Below are 22120 nucleotides of genomic sequence, written 5' to 3' on the forward strand. Positions count from 1 at the left end.
GGAGCTCTACGGACAATTCCTTCGATCTCATGGCTTGGTTTTTGCTCTGACATGCACTGTCAACTGTGGGACCTTATATATGTCAAATCAATTGAATTTACCATAGGTGGACTCCAATCAAGTTGTAGAAACATCTCAAGGATGATCAATCGAAACAGGATGCACCTGAGCTCAATTTTGAGTCTCATAGCAAAGGGTCTGAACACTTAAGTAAATAAGGTATTTCTGTTTTTTATTTGTAATAAATTTGCAAACATTTCTAAAAACCTGTTTTCGCTTTGTCATTATGAGGTATTGTGTGTAGATTGATGAGGAAATTGTTTTATTTAATTCATTTTACAATAAGTCTGTAACGTAACAAAATGTGGAAAAAGTGTAGCGGTCTGAATACTTTCCGAAGGCACTGTATGTCCAGAGGAAATAAATAATTACAAAGGAATGCAAAGTGCAATTACACATATTTGATAATAACACAATATTCATCATCAGATAATGTACAGTGTAACTTTCTAAAGAAAATAATATATATGCCTATGTAAGCTATTTCTCTGACCATAGTTTCAAATGTTTCGTAGCGTATTGTGCTAAAGGCCTTTTAGCACTGGTAAAGGATAAGAGTTGGTACAAATACACCTCTCATTTCCACCTTCCAGTTGTTTGTATCCCTCCAGCTGACAATAATGCAGTAAACACCAGCCTGTACACACAGCCAACAGAGTAGAGGATGTATTGGCTCCACTAGCTCCATATCAGTTGTGTCAGGGGTTTTCTAGGAGAGGTGTCAGGGGTTTTCCAGCAGATCCATAGGAGTGTGTGTGTGTGTGTGTGTACATGGGCGTCTGTGTGCATGTTTAGTATGCACTGGGCTCAGTCGCGCTTCACTGAGACACACCCCTTCTTCTTTCCCATCAGTTTTGTTTCCAGAAAAGTCAGTCTGAGTTTCACTTCACAGGGGAGGTGGAGACTCAGGCTTTGTCTCTACCCTGCAGTATAAAATCCACCCACTGCTCACTCTCCTCAGTCCTGCAGTCCTCTGCTGAACGCCATTATGGTAAGCTTGATGTTTTTTGATTGCATTAATGACAACTTCTACTGTAGGAACAGTGCAATATATGCAAGCAACACATAACTACTTATACTGTATTACATTGTATTGCTACAAAATACTGTTTCATTTTAAATTAGATATTTTGTAAAAGTGATCAGTTGTATCATTCTCACTCAAATGCACAGTCAATATCACGTGATAAAGGATCTCTCACACACACGGCATAACTGATAAATAAATTATCTACTTCATGTTCTATCTGCAGACGACCACAGATGAGCAGGATGAAGAGGAAGATGATGATTATGACGAAAAATATGAAGGTGGTTACAAAGACCATGATGATGGTGGTGAAGATTATTAGTATAATGACTTTTTATAGTGTACAGTCAGGCTACTCCCAAGGGTAGCACACCAGGTTCCTTTGGCCCTGCATACGGCACATACACTGTAGGCCATGTGTGGGGCTGTGGAACCGGTGGGCAGAAGTCCACCTGAGGCACTGAAACAGGTCTTAAAACAAGGAGGCAGAACTCCTTCCAGATGAGGAAGGACATAACCTTTTAACCTTGAAGAAAAAAGACTATCACTATCACAACGCTATTTGAAGCTATGTGAAGGAATTTCTGAGTGGCTCAGAACATTTCAGGGTTGCTGGCCAATGGTTAGGATTGCATAACTTACTATATGAGGATATTACGTTTGCAGATATCTTTTCATTAATGTAAGCTATGCATCTCACTGCTAAATGAAGAAAAAGTGAGAAAACTCATAATGTGAAAGCATACAGTTACAGGGCATAAATAACATAACAAAATAGTATGTTTATTATCATACCATGTTTACTTGTGTTCTATTTTTAACATAGGTACTATGTTAAAATATAACTAAGGATTTCTGTCGCTTGGTTCTGTGGCTATAAGGGAACATTTGAGGGTAGTTGTTCAGGATAAAATGGTTATGATTGGATATATTTTCATACTGTGGTATGAACATAATTTATGGTGATTACATGTTCATATATAATGTATATGTAGATACAACTAAAAATCAAAGCCAAGCTAACATCTACCTTCACTTGGAGCCACATGTTGAACGTCCCTTCTTGTGTTTTATTTGTTTTGAAATAAATGTTTTCTTTCATTCTAATGTTGTCTGTACTTTGTATTCAAATTAATGTAATTAATGTGAGATGAATATGTAAGTACTTCCATGCCTATCATTATTGTTGATTCCTGTTGAACCATGTTATTACTATGCCTAATTTAGTTGTTTTGTTACATATTACTCGTGTAAGATCAGTGGATCTTACTGCAAGTAAGGAAATAATAAACGATGTTAATAAGTATTCGAAAGAGGCGCTCGCCAAACTCACTTGTCCGTCTGCAAAACCGTCCGTACTGAAACCAAAGCTAGCTATCTATGATATGAGAGCAGTTGCCCATAGAGAATGATAGCGGCCAAAAGGCTGTGTTAGCATGAAGAATGCCATTGAGGGCGTCCACCATTTTAATGTAGTAGTAAACTGGGTGGGACATCCAACTTTATTGGCGTATCTCTCCTGGTGACCATGTTGGAGTAATGTCCAACTGGGCCATCAGGAGGGACCAGCCAATCGTGAAGAAGAAAACCTTCTACTTCAAAATTGAGATTGCCTTTGCTGCCACAGACCCTAAAATAGCACAGATACAAAGATGAGTCCTCTATCTATTTCTATGCAGTTGCCTTACTTTAGACTCGGCTAGGCTGCCTGGGTTGTCTACAAGTTGTACGTTTTGTTCCATTTTATCTGCTGTTTGAAACAACAAGCCACTGGTCGCAATGGAGTCTTTTGTTAAGTTCACAAATCAAAGTCAAGGAAGGGATCGTATTTTCAGGTATGTCATTGGTAAGTTAGCGAGATAGCTAGCTAAATCGGCTTATTTAGTAGCAAGCTAGCTGTCTACAGTAGCTAACTCATGATTTAAAAGTTGAGTATAATTCCAACCTTAATTAGCTAACTAATGCCAATGTTATCCATCATTCATTTCTGCTGCAACAAGTTACATCTCTTTGCTAATGTAGCTTGCTGTCTGTCAATCTAGCAAGTCAGATCAGTTTAGTTTGTATGATGATCTCCTTTTCAGTCTAACGTTACTAGCTACACATATAGTTGCTGTCCTGCTGAGATGTGTGTTTAAAGGCCATTATGTCTAATGCTTATATTTCAGGACAACCCAATATGCATGTGCCTTGTCGAAGTATTTGCTTCGCAAGAATTCTGCAAGGAAAGAGCTTGTTGTCAAGCTGCAGAGTCTGGAGTCCAACATGAGTTCTGGAAGGAAATGTGAGTTTGTACAACCTTCACCACCACCAACTACTACACTCCCCAGGGACATACTGTAGCTAACTAACCGGTAGGACAAGTGTTTTTGAAACATGCTGTAGGCTAATTATTATTGGATGGCTTTATGTGGAGAACATTTTGGGTATCAGACCCTCAACCATTTGGAAGAGTAGGCTCACTAGGCTGCTTCTGCAATTGCATAAGACATGGACAGTTAAGTTACATAAGCAGTAATTCCCCCAGGTCATATAGGAAAGCTGAAGGTCTATGCCTGGAAAGAAGCTCTCTAGTTTTGTGCTGACAAATATTTGGTTCAACGATCAGTCAAATGTAGCCTACTTGATAACTATTTTCATTCATGAGCATGTGCTGAATTCTGTATTTTGTTCTTTGTTTCAGTGTTCAGACTAGGGAACACTGTGAATTCCATTGACGCTGCCAAGCGAACCTTGCAGCTCTCTGACCCTGTGCTGCGCCTCTGCCTTACTGTGGCCAACCTCAACCGCGCCCTTTACTTTATCTGCGACAATGTGCTCTGGGCCAGGAATGTTGGCCTTGTCCCTGGTATTGACAAGGAGCGCTGGAGCTTGAATGCCTCTCGTTGCTACTTCCTGTCCCTGGTTATGAGTCTGACCAGAGATGTTTACGTAATCACCCAGACTATGGTTCAGAGAACCAGAGATAGGCAGTTTCAACAGAAAATGGATCAGCACCTCAACGACAGCCCTGATGTGGCTACTGTTATTGTTCCTCAACTGGATGCTTTTCTGTTCCTGCTCTTCGAGAGTCTTAAAAGCCATCCCTCGGTTGCCCTTGACACACTGAAAAACATTTGTGATCTTTTCATTCCACTGGACAGGCTGGGTGTGTACCGGTCAAACCCAGGAGTGGTGGGCTTTTGTGGGCTGATTTCCTCTATCTTAGGGATAGTGTCAGTCTTGCACCCCAGTTTGAAAATCCAACCGTAACCTAGAGTTGAAGGAAAAGGAAAGGAGCTAGAATTATGAAATGAAGAGAAGCCATACACAGTACAATGGGCAGATGCCAGGACTAAGGTTTATAGTCAAACACTGGTGAGACAGAATCTTTCAGGGGTACTATCCTACTTTAAATGTCACTTCAGGGGAAGCTGCATGTTAGCAGAAGTTCAGTGATGACAGCAACCCCTTCAGATAGCAGTTAGGAGCTTAAAGGGCAAACACTTATGAGTAGCCGATGATTACTGTTAGGACCAACAACAGCTCATAGGTGGATACATATGTACCTTTTTAGACATTTCTAAATTAATATATTATAAAGGAAACTTTGCAGTAGTTTAGGAATCACAAAGACAGAATAGACTGGACAGGGATCTTAGTCAACTTTGTTTACTAGTGTTTGATTGAACGTAGAGCACTGTAGGTGGGTGCCATAATGCTTTCACTAAATAACTTGACGGATCATGAGTTGCGTGATTCAGCATTACCACACTAATCCAAGCCCACCAGCACTGTCTCCTGTATGTCTTTATGATTCCAAGGCCACTTTGTATAATAATGTGAATTTGCACTACCTGTGCAATTGATAAAAGGAAGCATTCACTTTGGAAATAAGGCCCTTATGATGTAGCATATAACAGATTGAAATGAACAATTCAAGTGTACTTAAGATTGTGACCAATTGGAGCATTTACCAAACAATTTTGTTAATGTTTTGTCTAATTGTCAAATCATGTACAGTATTTCTTTAATTTTGTATTGTTGTTTAACTATGTATCAATACCTGAAACACTGATGTTTAGGCCACGCCTACCTGTTTACAGTTATAATCTTCCTCTTAATAGATGCTGTTCAGCATACATAGTCTACATTTTGTATTCTGCCAGGGACATCAACAATGGCAGGGATATGGCCTAGAAGTCAGTATTTCTCCAGCGCTGTTATAGAATGAGATGTAAGGTTCTAATGATTAACACTAATCAGTAGATGTTTTCTATTTATCATGAGGAAAGTACAAAAAGTCTATGCAAATAATGTATTCCATAATGGAAGAGCCTTATTAATACAGTAGATTTCTATGCATAATGCAATGTAACAAAATGGTTTGAATTTGATCAAACCTGTTGAATAATCAAATAGATTCCATTGACGTATGCTATAATTCACAATGCAGTTGTAAAGTTATAATTATCTGAAGTCCCGAGTTGAACAAAGTTAAAAATCAAGCATGTTTGATGAATGGGGCCCATGGGACTGAAACATATTGAAACACTGAAAGTAGATGGATGATAATTTGGGGTTGAAATGCGCTTTTTTATTAGATTGCAAAAGTTCAAAGTAATCCATTATTGCATTATAAGACAATAACCAAGGTTATTTTGATGATTTGGAAAATGTCTCAAGGATCTGGAAAATAAGTGCATCTTGAGGGATGCAGAATTCAAACATGGTGAATATTTGTCCTTTGCTTAATTGATTTTATCTAAACTACATTGACATTTTGACTAATGTAGAGAACTGTGTGATGTACAGTCACTATTCAAGATGATGTAGATGGCCTATAATATCAGTTTGTGGTGCAAGGAATTCCAATAAAAGTGCTGCAACATCGCCACCTTAAGAAAATATAGGAATTTTTAAAAACTCAATACTTGATGAAAAGAGCATTATACTTTATTTTTACAGAGACAATACATTTTGTAGGCTTTTTCTAGAGGAACAGGTGGTGATAAAGCATCCCCCACTGAAAATTGCAAAAATATATATTCCATTTCCCTTTTGCCAAGGAGAGGCTTTTTGTCTGCCTTTAATAGACTGAGAAAATTGTGCAAAGGAGGAACCAAAAAAAGAAAACATTAAAAGCAATAAATAGTTACACAAATTTGTTCTCATAGGTAGACTGAAGTGACTTATACAGGACAAGAGATTTAATTTCACATTTCTATTGAGACATTTAATTTACCAATATCAACAAAGTAAACGCAACAGCCAAAGCAAAACAATTACCTTAAAATAATCCTAGAGTTGTTTGATTTGTAAGCAGTATGCAGATTAACGTTCAAGAGCACATTGTGGGTGTCAAGAGTTAAGGACCTTTAGCCACAAATCTGTAGCCCTACACATGAAAAATACAATTTAGGGACCAATAAATTGAGTGCATACATTTGGTTTCAACTGCATGTTATGCAATAATCTCAATTATGATAGATATGAACATTATGTAAACACCAATGTGACTCAGATTTTCCTATTAGAAGGCACCTAGCTAACTCTGCATATATCACAATTAGCACTTATTCAGATGACCAGCCTCTGGCTCAGTCCAATACTGCACACAAAGAGACAGTGGTCTATGCTGGTCTCATATCTGATCATGTGCTTTCCAGAATACCACAGTAGCATACATTTCATTTAGGACATTTAGAATTCAACAATAAAAAAATTCACCAAACTGTGACAGAAGAACTCCCGACATTTACATGTCAGGGATGAATCTAGTTGAGTCAAGCACTTCTGACAGACCTTTCAGACACTTATACATAGCGCTAGAACCAGGTGGTTTGTGACAGTGGTGCAGAATTGTATTGGATGAGAAAAGGCCCTTAACACAATCACAATTATTTTTTGTACTCTGTTCATGATTATCAAAAAGATCCACAGACCACTCATATGGATGAGGAAAATGAACAGAAATTAACCTATGACAAACACAAAAGGATTAGGGGCTCTATTTAATCTGTATCGCTGAAGCGTTACAGGCTGCGTGATAGAAATGTAAAGGTAATTTCTGGTTGAGCTGACATATGCAGCAATTACCCTTAAATACAGTCTCCACTAATGCTGGAACATTGCCTTTAAATTTCAATCGTGCTGTAACGTTGAATTTCAATATGCAGCGATTACTGTGAATGCAGTCTCCGCTGACGCGGGAACATTGCCTTTACATTTCAATCATGCTGGAACGTTGAATTTCCGCGATACGGACACTCATTAGCCTGGCTGACGCGTGACTACACAGCAAGCTGTGACTCACTGATGTTAGCAAGACTAAGGACTCACATGGTAGAGGAGGAATACATCAACATTGTACTCTAACACTTAAAAAATGCTCTGACATAACACACAATATTGAAAACATCCATTAACTTAAATTCAGCAATTCCTTAAACCTAAAAATAAGTGAACTAAAATACATGATCCTGAAACATCTGCATATGTGCAGATAAAAAAATTTATCAGAGACATGGAAATGTGTGATGGGTATGTTAAGGCAAAATGAACTCTTATCTTCCTATTTACACCCATCTTAAGACAGCAATTAAGTAGCAAGACAGTGTACACAGACAGTCATATTGACTTCAATACTGTTTAGGAGTAGTCACTGTCTCTGAATATATATATATATATATATATATATATATATATATATATATATATATATATATATATATTACACACACACACACACACACAGTGCTTTCGGAAAGTATTCAGACCCCTTGACTTTTTCCACATTTTGTTAGGTTACAGCCTTATTCAAAAATTGATTAAATTGTTTTTTTCCCTCAATCTACACACAATACCCCATAATGACAAAGCAAAAACATTACTAATAAAAAACAGAAATATCACATTTACATATGTATTCAGACCCTTTACTCAGTACTTTGTTGAAGCACCTTTGGCAGCAATTATAGCCTAGAGTCTTCTTGGGTATGACACTACAAGCATGGCACCTCTGTATTTGGGGAGTTTCTCCCATTCTTCTCTGCAGATCCTCTCAAGCGCTGTCAGGTTGGATGGGGAGCGTTGCTGCACAGCTATTTTCAGATCTCTCCAGAGATGTTCAATTGGGTTCAAGTCCGGGCTCTGGCTGGGCCACTCAAGGACATTCAGAGACTTGTCCCGAAGCCAATCCTGCGTTGTCTTGGCTGTGTGCTTAGGGTTGTTGTCCTGTTGGAAGGTGAACCTTCGCTCTGGAGCAGGTTTTCATCAAGGATCCCTCTATACTTTGTTCCATTCATCTTTGCCCTGATCCTGACTAGTCTCCCAGTCCCTGCCGCTGAAAAACACCCCCACAGCATGATGCTGCCACCACCATGTTTCGACGTAGGGATGGTGCCAGGTTTCCTCCATACGTGACGCTTGGCATTCAGGCCAAAGAGTTGAATCTTGGTTTCATCAGACCAGAGAATCTTGTTTCTCATGGTCTGAGAGTCTTTAGATGCCTTTTGGCAAACGCCAAGCGGGCTGTCATGTGCCTTTTACTGAGGAGTGGCTTCCATCTGGCCACTCTACCATAAAGGCCTGATTGGAGTGCTGCAGAGATGGTTGTCCTTCTGGAAGGTTCTCCCATCTCCACAGAAGAACTCTAGAGCTCTGTCAGAGTGACCATCGGGTTCTTGGTCACCTCCCTGACCAAGGCCCTTCTCCCCTAATTGCTCTGTTTGGCCGGGCGGCCAGCTCTAGGAAATGTCTTCCATTTAAGAATGGTGGAGGCCACTGTGTTCTTGGGGACCTTCAATGCTGCAGAAATGTTTTGGTACCCTTCTCCAGATCTGTGCCTCGACACAATCCTGTCTCGGAGCTCTACGGACAATTCCTTCGACCTCATGGCTTGGTTTTTGCTCTGACATGCACTGTCAACTGTGGGACCTTATATAGACAGGTGTGTGCCTTTCAAAATCATGTCCAATCAATTGAATTTACCACAGGTATGACTCCAATCAAGTTCTAGAAACATCAAGGATGATCAATGGAAACAGGATGCACCTGAGCTCAATTTCGAGTATCATAGCAAAGGGTCTGAATACTTATGTAAATAAAGTATGTTTATTTTTATTTTTAATACATCTGCAAAAATGTCTAAAAACCTGTTTTTGCTTTGTCATTATGGGGTATTGTGTGTAGATTTCATTTTACAATAAGGCTGTAACTTAACAAAATGTGGAAAAAGTCAAGGGGTCTGAATACTTTCCGAAGGCACTGTATAGTTTGGACACACCTCATTCCAGGGTTTTTCTTTAATTTTTACTATTTTCTACATTGTAGAATAATAGTGAAGACATCAAAACTATGAAATAACACATATGGAATCATGTAGTAACCAAAAAAGTGTTAAACAAATCCAAATATATTTTGAGATTCTTCAAAGTAATCACCCTTTGCCTTGACAGCTTTGCACACTCTCGGCATTCTCTCAACCAGCTTCATGAGGTAGTCACCTGGAATGCATTTCAATTAACAGGTGTGCCTTCTTAAAAGTTAATTTGTGGAATTTATTTCCTTCTTAATGCATTTGAGCCAATCAGTTGTGTTGTGACAAGGTAGGGGTGGTATCCAGAAGATGGTATTTTACCAAATAGGGCTAAGTCCATATTATGGCAAGAACAGCTCAAATAAGCAAAGAGAAATGACAGTCCATCATTACTTTATGACATGAAGGTCAATCAATCCGGACACCAATAATAATAAGAGACTTGCTTGGGCCAAGAAACACTAGCAATGGACAATAGACCGGTGGAAATCTGTCCTTTGGTCTGATGAGTCCAAATTGGAGATTCTTGGATCCAACCGCCATGTCTTTGTGAGACGCAGAGTAGGTGAATGGATGATCTCCGCATGTGTGGTTCCCACCGTGAAGCATGGAGGAGGAGGTGTGATGGTGTGGGGGTGCTTGCTGGTGACACTGTCTGTGATTTATTTAGAATTCAAGACACACTTAACCAGCATGGCTACCACAGCATTCTGCAGCGATACGCCATCCTATCTGGTTTGGGCTTAGTGGGACTATCATTTGTTTTTCAACAGGACAATGACCCAACACACCTCCAGGCTGTTTAAGGGCTATTTGACCAAGAAGGAGTGATGGAGTGCTGCATCAGATGACCTGGCCTCCACAATCACCCGACCTTAACCCAATTGAGATGGTTTGGGATGAGTTGGACTGCAGAGTGAAGGAAAAGCAGCCAACAAGTGCTCAGCATGTGGGAACTCCTTCAAGACTGTTGGAAAAGCATTCCAGGTGAAGCTGGTTGAGAGAATGCCAAGAGTGTCCAAAGCTGTCATCAAGGCAAAGGGTGGCTACTTTGGAGAATCTCAAATATAAAATATATTTAGATTTGTTTAACACTTTTTTGGTTACTACATGATTCCATATGTGTTATTTCATAGTTTTGATGTCTTCACTATTATTCTACAATTACTCTACTACTATTCTACAATGTAGAAAATACTAAAAATAAAGAAAAACCCTTGAATGAGTAAGTGTGTCCAAACGTCTTACTGGTACTGTGTGTGTGTGTGTGTTATATATATCTTCAAGCCACAGATAATGAACTGTATGAAATCCCAGGTGATGGTACATCCAGCGAGGTTAAGTTAATGTGGTCCAGTTTGTTGAAAGGCATTTACTCCAATACATCCATATGTTGGAATGGAACATTCACTGTTTCAAACTGAAAATAAACTGTCCTATCTTGGCAATCTATATATAGTTTTGTGTAGGTGAAATCTAGTGAACTGCTACAGCAACACAATGAAATACCACCGGTTAGCACAGTATTTTCCTACAAAGCAGTGTCGACAGCAAGAGTGAAGAAGTTCACACACGTCAGAAAATAGATCTGTGAGAGCTCATCTTTGAACTACGATTCATCTCTGATCTACTGGATGGACAATCTTATTTCTGAGGCCCTAAATCAGGTTGAAATCAGCAGACACCAGAAGCTGTAAGGCATTACTTTTCATCACTGCATGGACACAAACCTATGTTTCTTGCTGGACTGATACACAAGCACAAGCTTATAAAAAGGGCTTCATGAAGTACTGTTAAATGATCTGGTATTCCACCCAGTCTCACAAATGTAATGGACTATTGATCGAGGTAATAAAAGATTTGTTAAAATTGTATGAACTTTATTACCATCAAAGGTCAGAGCATACTGGCTCAAACAATGAGAACCATTTATCCAGAAGGATAAGTAGGTAATAGAATGCCACAACAATCTTGACAAATCTTCTACTAATTATGCTCTTGGAGTTGGATTGCAGTTCTTATTCAGAATAGTGTTCTTTCAGTAACAATGTAGTGTTTTAAACAGAAACATGGGAGTATACTGTATGACTATGATGGCACTTTCCTCTATCCTACACATGTCAGGGGGCAGTTCCCCTTGCCCATATTTGATGAAGCAGAATGCCTTAATTACTGCCAACATGAACCACAGACAGAATGTGATGTTTGGGTCAGAGGCAGATGTATAGGATGTTTGACTGGCATGTCCGATTAATGACATGCACTGTCTCATTAACTTTAACAAAGAGATCAATTATCAGCACAAACAGTTAAATTCATGTTCATAGAGGTCTAAGACATTTCCACAGAACATTATGTTTAGGCCACTCCTACCTTTTTACAGTTACAATATTCCTCTTAATAGCTGCTGTTCAGCATACATAGTCTACTGCATTTTCTAGATAGTCTACATTTTGTACTCTGCCTGGGTCTTCACCAATGGCAGTGACATCGCCTAGAAGGCAGTATTTCTCCAGCGCTTTAAAACATTTGTGAAATGTTTCTGTAACAAACAGTGTGGTTATAGAATGAGATATACGTTTCAAAGGTTCTAATGATTAACACTATCAATAGTTGTAGATGTTTTCTGTTTATCATGTGAAAAGTAGAAAAAGTCTACGCAAATAATAGAGCCTTATCAATACTGATTGAAATGAACAACAAGTTCAAGTGTACTTAATATTGTGACCAATTGGAGCATTTACCAAACACGTTTTTTGTTAATGTCTTGGCTAATTGTCAAATCATGTACAGTATTTTTCTTTGTAATTTTGTATTGTTGTTTAATTATGTATCAATACCTGAAACCACTCCTACCGTTTTACAGTTACAATAATCTTCTTCTTAATAGCAGCTGTTCAGCAGTTCTGCATACATAGTCTACCTCATTTGTATTCTGCCTGGGACATCAACAATGGCAGGGATATGGCCTAGAATTCAGGTCTAAGATATTTCCACAGAACATTAAATATCTTCCATCTTTCACTAATCTTAATCCAGTGATTACAACCCTCTCTATAGGAATCAAGATTTTATATCATTATTTTGATATACCATTTTACATCTAGACATTCAGTGAAACAGCAAACCACAAATTGTACTGGGTACTTAAATATAGCATTGATATAAGACTGGGTATGAAGAGCATTTGTTGTCATCTGTCCTTATGATTGTACCATCAAACCAATATGCCTTTGTGTGTAGTCATGACAATAGACCAAACGTTAAAAGCATTTGGGCAGGAGAGTTCATGTACATTTTGCATTATGGGTAGAAAAAGGAATTTGGCTTAAGTTGTGTCATCTTATGATTTATGCGCCACAACAAATTCCAGTCATTACAACACTCGCCCTCAACAACGAAAACATTAAAGGGTTTTATTTGCTCACGAGTTGCTGGTCTTGGCCCACTTCATATAAGACAACATCGCTCCCCTCTCCCATCAACACTGGGAGGAGTAAAGTGAATGTGTGATTCATGTGATTCCAGGTCACTCCAGGACCCAGGCTTGGCTGGGCAGTCATTTGGTCCACGGGGAGTCTTTTGGACCATTGATACAGTAACACCCTGGGGCAGCAGGGTGCAGGCCAGTCACTATGAAGGGGCCTGGGTACGGTCATAGTCCAGGATCAGACCTTTGATGTGGGAAAGTTTCTGATGCAGATACTCGCATCGCTTCTTCTCTTCCCGGTAACCAGGGAACTTCTGCAAAGACAAGGCAGAGGGGTGTCAGAGAGCTGGCATTATGGTGACATGGTCAAGGCAGAGGGGCATGTAGTACAGTGGGGGAAAAAAGTATTTAGTCAGCCACCAATTGTGCAAGTTCTCCCACTTAAAAAGATGAGAGAGGCCTGTAATTTTCATCATAGGTACACGTCAACTATGACAGACAAAATGAGAAGAAAAAAAAATCCAGAAAATCACATTGTAGGATTTTTTATGAATTTATTTGCAAATTATGGTGGAAAATAAGTATTTGGTCACCTACAAACAAGCAAGATTTCTGGCTCTCACAGACCTGTAACTTCTTCTTTAAGAGGCTCCTCTGTCCTCCACTCATTACCTGTATTAATGGCACCTGTTTGAACTTGTTATCAGTATAAAAGACACCTGTTCATAACCTCAAACAGTCACACTCCAAACTCCACTATGGCCAAGACCAAAGAGCTGTCAAATGACACCAGAAACAAAATTGTAGACCTGCACCAGGCTGGGAAGACTGAATCTGCAATAGGTAAGCAGCTTGGTTTGAAGAAATCAACTGTGGGAGCAATTATTAGGAAATGGAAGACATACAAGACCACTGATAATCTCCCTCGATCTGGGGCTCCACGCAAGATCTCACCCCGTGGGGTCAAAATGATCACAAGAACGGTGAGCAAAATCCCAGAACCACACGGGGGGGACCTAGTGAATGACCTGCAGAGAGCTGGGTCCAAAGTAACAAAGCCTACCATCAGTAACACACTACGCCGCCAGGGACTCAAATCCTGCAGTGCCAGACGTGTCCCCCTGCTTAAGCCAGTACATGTCCAGGCCCGTCTGAAGTTTGCTAGAGTGCATTTGGATGATCCAGAAGAGGATTGGGAGAATGTCATATGGTCAGATGAAACCAAAATTGAACTTTTTGGTAAAAACTCAACTCATCGTGTTTGGAGGACAAAGAATGCTGAGTTGCATCCAAAGAATACCATACCTACTGTGAAGCATGGGGGTGGAAACATCATGCTTTGGGGCTGTTTTTCTGCAAAGGGACCAGGACGACTGATCCGTGTAAAGGAAAGAATGAATGGGGCCATGTATCGTGAGATTTTGAGTGAAAACCTCCTTCCATCAGCAAGGGCATTGAAGATTAAACGTGGCTGGGTCTTTCAGCATGACAATGATCCCAAACACACCGCCCAGGCAACGAAGGAGTGGCTTCGTAAGAAGCATTTCAAGGTCCTGGAGTGGCCTAGCCAGTCTCCAGATCTCAACCCCATAGAAAATCTTTGGAGGGAGTTGAAAGTCCGTGTTGCCCAGCGACAGCCCCAAAACATCACTGCTCTAGAGGAGATCTGCATGGAGGAATGGGCCAAAATACCAGCAACATTGTGTGAAAACCTTGTGAAGACTTACAGAAAACGTTTGACCTGTGTCATTGCCAACAAAGGGTATATAACAAAGTATTGAGAAACTTTTGTTATTGACCAAATACTTATTTTCCACCATAATTTGCAAATAAATTCATAAAAAATCCTACAATGTGATTTTCTGGATTTTCTTTTCTCATTTTGTCTGTCATAGTTGACGTGTACCTATGATGAAAATTACAGGCCTCTCATCTTTTTAAGTGGGAGAACTTGCACAATTGGTGGCTGACTAAATACTTTTTTCCCCCACTGTATATGGGAAAAGTTGATCCGATTCTAATTAGATTAATATCACTGGTATCAGTTAAAGTTATTTGTGATATCCATACAGGCATATAGGCTACAGTAGATAAGACAGGCTATACAATAATGACATGATATTTGCTGCTCATGCATTACTTACTTTCTTATACTTTCTATATTTCTGCAGTATTTGTTCCTCCATGAGCTGTAAGGGTGGAAAAATACAAGACATTTAGTAAATCCTTGAAAGTACATGAAGCCAGGTCTTCAACTGTTTAACCAGAAGTGTTTTGTGGTGTGTGTGGAAGTGATGTCAGTTCCTTGCTCATACCTTGTATTCCTGTGTACCGGGGGACAGTGTGTTTATCTTGGAACCCAGCTGAACAAACATCTCAGTGATAGTACCGATCCGGTCGTGCAGGGCCCTGTACTCATCGTACTCTGCACAGAAATCCTGCTTGTACTGTTGTCGCTGTTCTGAGGCTGTGATGGTGTTGTACTTTCTGGAAAGAGAGACCAACATCTTGTGAGCTGTAATTTCAACAACCACAGGTGCATGGCATGCATCCACTATGGTCTGGACTGGCCAGCTCTGACAGGCAACGTGGAATGGCCACATCAGGAGGTAGAAATATAAACATTCATTGTTCTTTCCAGCAGGTGGCACTGCAGATTAGCAGAGTGATGGCCTATGACTCCCCAATGACTTCACAAAGAGATTTGTTCACAAGATGTAGAAATGTAAGACATTAGATCCTAATAATTAGGTGCTCACATTTGTCCCATTTCATGTACAAGTGTGTATTATACACATGTGAATTGGACATTTGTTTTTCGCATATTCCACTCCCCCTGAGACACCCTCAGAGAGTGGGGTCACGGCCAGGGATCTGCCATTTATAGATGGCGACCCTGGAGCAATTAGGGTTAAGTGCCTTGCTCAAGGGGACATCGACACCAAGTTGGCTCGGGGAATCGAACCAGCACATTTTTGGTTACCAGCCCAACGAACTTAACTGCTAGGCTACCTGCTGCTCCTAGATCATTTGTTTTCTAAGTCACTCTCTTATTTTATTTTATAACACAAAACCTACACATAAAAACGACAGCATACAGATGCTCACAAACATCAACGACATCGGACCTACCCAAACTCCCCCCCCCATTTTGTTTCTCTCCGTCGCCCACACACTTTCAACATTTAGATAATAAAGCATTTTACCTTTCCATTGAGTTTAAGTATATGTTTTGTCAAGATGATTGATAAGAAAAGTATCGTCCAACCCGTCGGGAATCTCACTGCTCACTGCTCACTCATATGCTTGAAATATGCAGACAGACGGATTAAAAGTACATTTACATTGTAATACTTCTGATAGCCAACTTTCTAACGCCACCCATAACTTTCGGACTTTATAGCATTCCCAGAAGGCATGGATTGAGTCATTGTTAGTTTTACACTTAAGACATGGACTCCATTGTGCTGTAAAATGTGTATAAATTCTATACATTAGTTTATACTGGATTAAGTGTACATTTTCGTTAACTGTAGTTTCGTTAGTTATGTTCCAACATTCCCTCCAGCTTGTGCCAATATCAGTTATTTTAAAGTCTTGGTTCCAATAGTTTATATATTTTTTTCTAAGAGATTGTCAGTTGGATAGGCTCTCTGCAAAGTTTTGTATATCTTACCTACACTACATGACCAAAAGTATGTGGACACCTGCTCGTCAAACATCTCATTCATGGCATTAATATGTAGTTGGTCCCCCCTTTGCTGCTATAACAGCCTCCACTCTTCTGGGAAGGCTTTCCACTAGATGTTGGAACATTGCTGCGGGGACTTGCTTCCATTCAGCCACAAGAACATTAGTGAGATCGGGCACTGGTGTTTATCGATTAGGCCTGGCTCGCAGTCGGCATTCCAATTCATCCCAAAGGTGTTTGATGGGGTTGAGGTCAGGACTCTGTGCAGGCCAGTCAAGTTCTTCAACGCCGATCTCGACAAACCATTTCTGTACGGACCTCGCTTTGTGCACGGGGGCACTGTCTTGCTGAAACAGGAAAGGGCCTTCCCCAAACTGTAGTCACAATGTTGGAAGCACAGAATCATCTAGAATGTCATTGTATGCTGTAGCATTAAGATTTCCCTTCACTGGAACTAAGGAGCCCGAACCATGAAAAACAGTCCCAGACCATTATTCCTCTTTCACCAAACTTTACAGTTGGCACTATGCATTGGGGCAGGTAGCGTTCTCCTGGCATCCGCCAAACCTAGATTCGTCCGTCGGACTGCCAGATGGTGAAGCGTGATTCATCACTCCAGAGAACGCGTTTCCACCGCTCCAGAGTCCAATGGCGGCGAGCTTTACACCACTCCAGCCGACACTTGGCATTACGTATGGTGATCTTAGGCTTGTGTGCGGCTGCTCGGCTATGGAAACCCATTTCATGAAGCTCCCGACAAACAGTTATTGTGCTGATGTTGCTTCCAGAGGCAGTTTGGAACTCTGTAGTGAGTGTTGCAACCGAGGACAGACAATTTCTACACGCTTCAGCGGTCCCATTCTGTGAGCTTGTGTGGCCTACCACTTCAAGGCTGAGCCGTTGTCTCTCCTAGACATTTCCAGTTCACAATAACAGCACTTACAGTTGACCGGGGCAGCTCTAGCAGAGCAGAAATTTGACGGACTGACTTGTTGGAAAGGTGGCATTCTATGATGGTGCCATGTTGAAAGTCACTGAGCTCTTCAGTAAGGCCATTCTACTGCCAATGTTTGTCTATGGAGATTGCATGGCTGTGTGCTCAATTTTATACACCTCTCAGCAAAGAGTGTGGCTGAAATAGCCAAATCCACTAATTTGAAGGGGTGTCCAGATACTTTTGTATATATAGTGCATCATATGAATATCATTTTCTGACTCAAATAAGATTCCATCAAGATTGCTCTGATGTCCAAAAGATTTCAAATCGAAATTTCGTGATATGAAACTTTTAAGTTGCATGTATTTAAGAATATCTACAGTGGACAGTCTAAAATTGCTTCTGAATTCTGTAATGGAAATAAATGTATTTCCTATTACCAAGTCATTTACGGTTGAATGGGAGGGGTTGAATGGAGCTTAAGGTTGGGACTAATAACAACTAATAACAACAAGATAACTAATGTAAAACATACTATGTCCATAATAAGTATATAGGTTATAGGTTAAGAACTTTTGTGAAAGAGCACAGTTTGAAAGATATGGCATATAGAAGCAAACCGGATGGACATCATGAAAATGATCGGAGAGGTTGAGGGTAGATGAAGTTCAGGAGTAAAAACTAACAAAATAGAACTATTGTAAAATTGACTGTGTCCATAAAATGTATATAGTATGTATAAGCTGGAAGTAGAGGCCTAAGCGTTGTTGTTCACTAGTTTACTCCAATTAGGGGAGGGGTGGTGGGGTTGGAAAGTAACTTTTTCAGCTGTGCTAACATAATTGCGAAAGGGTTTTCTAATGATCAATTAGCCTTTAAAAATGATAAACTTGGATTAGCAAACACAACATGCCATTGGAACACAGATGGTTGCTGATAATGGCCTCTGTACGCCTATGTAGATATTAATTTTTTTTTTTAAATCAGCCGTTTCCAGCTACAATAGCCATTTACAACATTAACAATGTCTACACTGTATTTCTGATCAATTTGATGTTATTTTAAATGGACAAAAAATATACTTTTCTTTCGAAAACAAGGACATTTCTAAGTGACCCCAAACTTTTGAAAGGTAGTGTATATGCGAAAAAATATATATGGGGGATTGGAAGTGATGCAGACAATTACATTGATGGAAGTTACAATCTATCTGCAATATTAAAGCTGATCTACCCCCTAAAAAAAAAAAACATTTACGGTTACTATGCCTTTAGTTTTCCATGTGGACCAATTTATCGGTGAATTACGAAAAGCTATCCAAGGATTGTTCCATAGGGTTGTGTTTCTAGGGAGTGATATTGGCTCTTGTAGAATAAGTTTAATTTTCTTCCATATTGTTATAGTGTTCTTAACTAAGAAGTTCTTAATGTTCTTAGCTTTATCCTTTGAAAATAGACAAGTGAAAAGATGAGCATGCGCATCTTCAATATGTACCCATTGTTCTTCTGTAGTGCATTTAACTATATGGTCGCAAGTAAAAGCTGTGGGTGGCGAGTTGATACAATTCCAAGTCTGGAAGGTTAAAAACACCCTCAGACTTAAAAAGGAAAGTTTTACATCTTCCTATTTTATGAGTTTTATTTGCCCATTTCAAGTCTGTTATGACCGATTATACTTTTTAAAATAATGTCTTCGGTGGGGTAATTGCTATTACCGAGAATAAATATACAAACTTTGGGAGCCAGATCATTCTGAAGAGGTTTATTCTACCTGTAAGATTTATGGGAAGATTGTTCCATTTAATTAGATCTGTTTCCATATTGTTGAGTAATGGGACAAAGTTATCTTTATATATTTGTTGTAACTTATTAAGCATCCTAAGTATTTGATATTTTTTGTGGTCCACTTAAAGGATTGCTGAAGATCATGAGTTATTATTTTTCATATTGCCATTATTTCGGGGGTTTTCCACGTTCATTTTATATCCTGAGATTTTAGAGTATTCTGAAAATATTTTTAGCAAGGGGGGCATTGAGTTTTCAATAGTGGTCAGATATATCAGGAGATAATCTGCAAATAAGTTTAGTTTATATTCATGTTTACCAATACTGATACCTGTTATGTTTGAGCCCTGTCTAATTCTTTCTGCAATCGGTTCAATTGCCAGTGCAAACAGGAGGGGGGAGAGGGGACATCCTGTCTTGTGCCCCTTTCTAAAGCCATTTCATCAGATAATGTATGATTTGTGTATATTTTTGCTTTAGGACATTTATATAATATTGTCATTTTTATTTGTATTTTTTGCTGTAAAGTTGAAAGCTTCCAAAGTTTTGAATAGAAAGACCATTCAAGATGGTCAAAATACTTTTCGGCATCAACAGCCATTATTGATCAATCTATATCTTGTTTTTTAGCGTATTGTATGTATTAAACTGAAACATGTTCTTGTATTTGTGTCTATTTTTAATAAACCTTGTTTGATTGATATGTATCAAGTCTGGTAATATTTTTGCCATTGTATTGCTTATGAGCTTTGTTATTATTTTATTGTCACAATTTATTAAACTTAAGGGTCTGTAACCAGCAGGGGATTCTCCAGATTTTCCTCGTTTTAATATAACTGAAATAACTATTTGATACATAGAACTAGGAAGCACTGAATTGACTGACGTGTGTTGTCATTTGTGTAAATAGGGGCGCTACTTTGTCCTAAAATGTTAAATAGAATTCTATGGGAAAGTCATCCATTCCTGGTGCTTTTCTCTGCGCAAATGCTTTAACAGTATCTAATATTTCATTTTGGGTGATCTTTTCTTTTAGTGATTATTTTATGTCTGCTGATAAATGCTTCAGGGTTGTTGAGTCTATGAAGGCTGTAGGATCAGTCCAACAGTTGTTTAATTCTGATTTATATCGATTTTCATAGACGCTTTTAAAATTGTCATTAAATCACATTGTTTCTAATTAACACATTTTGATCTTTATCTTTTAAAATTGTGTATTCATTTTGTGAGGGCTGAGAGATGTTTACCATGTTTAATTGCCATTAATTAGTATGCTTTATTTGAGTTTAACCTGTAGTCGCTCTACAAAAGTAAAATATAATCGCTGCTTAAATTCTGACATGTTATTTTCTTCTTTACATTGTAAAGATTTTTTTTAATGGGCTTTTTTTTATTTATTGGGATTTATTTTCCTTTAATTTACATTTCTAACTCAGATTTAACTTTCACAGAGTATGAGATTATCATTCCCCCTAATGTACGCCTTAAAAGCAACCCAGATTATATCGGGGGTCGGCTTTTCTCTGTCATCTATGTCTACATTTGTAATGGAAAAGTTTTTATTTATTTATTTATGAATTTAATACATTTCGGGTCTTGAAGATGCGCTCTGTTCATTCTCCATATTCTGTTGCTAATTGTATTTTCTGTTGGAGTAATTAAGCATGATACCGGAGAATGATCCGATATCACTAGGTCATGGATTTTTGAACCCAGTAAATTGTTGAGAGCATATATTTCAGCCTCATTGGAAGCTCCTTGAATTAGTATTTTTTGTTACTACGTCTGTCAATCTTATCGAACATATGATTTCAGTCACCTGCTAGAATAATAGTTATTGTCAGGATTTTATCTAATTTAGCTTGAATTCTATCTAAACACCAGATTTGCCCCTGGTGGGATATACAGTGGGGAGAACAAGTATTTGATACACTGCCGATTTTGCAGGTTTTCCTACTTACAAAGCATGTAGAGGTCTGTAATTTATATCATAGGTACACTTCAACTGTGAGAGACGGAATCAAAAAAAAAATCCAGAAAATCACATTGTATGATTTTTAAGTAATTAATTTGCATTTTATTGCATGACATAAGTATTTGATACATCAGAAAAGCAGAACTTAATATTTGGTACAGAAACCTTTGTTTGCAATTACAGAGATCATATGTTTCCTGTAGGTCTTGACCAGGTTTGCACACACTGCAGCAGGGATTTTGGCCCACTCCTCCATACAGACCTTCTCCAGATCCTTCAGGTTTCGGGGCTGTCGCTGAGCAATACGGACTTTCAGCTCCCTCCAAAGATTTTCTATTGGGTTCAGGTCTGGATCTGGCTAGGCCACTCCATGACCTTAAGATGCTTCTTACGGAGCCACTCCTTAGTTGCCCTGGCTGTGTGTTTCGGGTCATTGTCATGCTGGAAGACCCAGCCACGACCCAACTTCAATGCTCTTACTGAGGGAAGGAGGTTGTTGGCCAAGATCTCACGATACATGGCCCCATCCATCTTCCCCTCAATACGGTGCAGTCGTCCTGTCCCCTTTGCAGAAAAGCATCCCCAAAGAATGATGTTTCCACCTCCATGCTTCACGGTTGGGATGGTGTTCTTGGGGTTGTACTCATCCTTCTTCTTCCTCCAAACACGGCGAGTGGAGTTTAGACCAAAAAGCTCTATTTTTGTCTCATCAGACCACATGACCTTCTCCCATTCCTCCTCTGGATCAACCAGATGGTCATTGGCAAACTTCAGACGGGCCTGGACATGCGCTGGCTTGAGCAGGGGGACCTTGCGTGCGCTGCAGGATTTTAATCCATGACGGCGTAGTATGTTACTAATGGTTTTCTTTGAGACTGTGGTCCCAGGTCATTGACCAGGTCCTGCCGTGTAGT

At 39.3% G+C, this 22120-nt stretch overlaps 2 protein-coding genes and 1 long non-coding RNA gene across 3 annotated transcripts in view; 2 read left to right on the forward strand and 1 right to left on the reverse strand.

Annotated features, from left to right (window-relative positions):
- Positions 1-396: 396 nt before the first annotated feature.
- Positions 397-2197, forward strand: LOC121577263. Its single transcript, XR_006002596.2, has 2 exons — positions 397-1051; positions 1314-2197. It is a non-coding gene; the product is annotated as an uncharacterized LOC121577263 (long non-coding RNA).
- A 454-nt stretch (positions 2198-2651) lies between these two features.
- Positions 2652-5966, forward strand: pex11a (peroxisomal biogenesis factor 11 alpha). The gene is made up of 3 exons (XM_041889852.2): positions 2652-2925; positions 3259-3374; positions 3774-5966. The coding sequence occupies exons 1-3, from the start codon at positions 2870-2872 to the stop codon at positions 4340-4342; spliced, it is 741 nt and encodes a 246-aa protein (XP_041745786.1). The 5' UTR covers positions 2652-2869; the 3' UTR covers positions 4343-5966.
- A 4643-nt stretch (positions 5967-10609) lies between these two features.
- LOC121576599 (RNA polymerase II elongation factor ELL2-like) overlaps positions 10610-22120 on the reverse strand; it is a 64326-nt gene continuing 52815 nt past the window's right edge. The window contains exons 10-12 of the mRNA XM_041889853.2: positions 15135-15306; positions 14964-15008; positions 10610-13133 (exon numbers count right to left, since the gene is read on the reverse strand). Coding sequence (XP_041745787.1) covers positions 13023-13133; positions 14964-15008; positions 15135-15306 — 328 coding nt within the window. The 3' untranslated portion in view covers positions 10610-13022. The remainder of the gene's footprint in view (positions 13134-14963; positions 15009-15134; positions 15307-22120) is intronic.

The sequence above is a fragment of the Coregonus clupeaformis genome, chromosome 11, assembly GCF_020615455.1.
Source record: "Coregonus clupeaformis isolate EN_2021a chromosome 11, ASM2061545v1, whole genome shotgun sequence".
Taxonomy (NCBI): domain Eukaryota; kingdom Metazoa; phylum Chordata; class Actinopteri; order Salmoniformes; family Salmonidae; genus Coregonus; species Coregonus clupeaformis.

What these genes read in the sequence shown, in the direction of transcription:
- pex11a (XM_041889852.2), top strand. Translation starts at nt 2,870, where the DNA reads ATGGAGTCTTTTGTTAAGTTCACAAATCAAAGTCAAGGAAGGGATCGT. An exon ending in GGAAGGGATCGTATTTTCAG is followed by an intron (nt 2,926 to 3,258) that starts GTATGTCATTGG and finishes CTTATATTTCAG; the next exon opens with GACAACCCAATATGCATGTG. An exon ending in CATGAGTTCTGGAAGGAAAT is followed by an intron (nt 3,375 to 3,773) that starts GTGAGTTTGTAC and finishes TCTTTGTTTCAG; the next exon opens with TGTTCAGACTAGGGAACACT.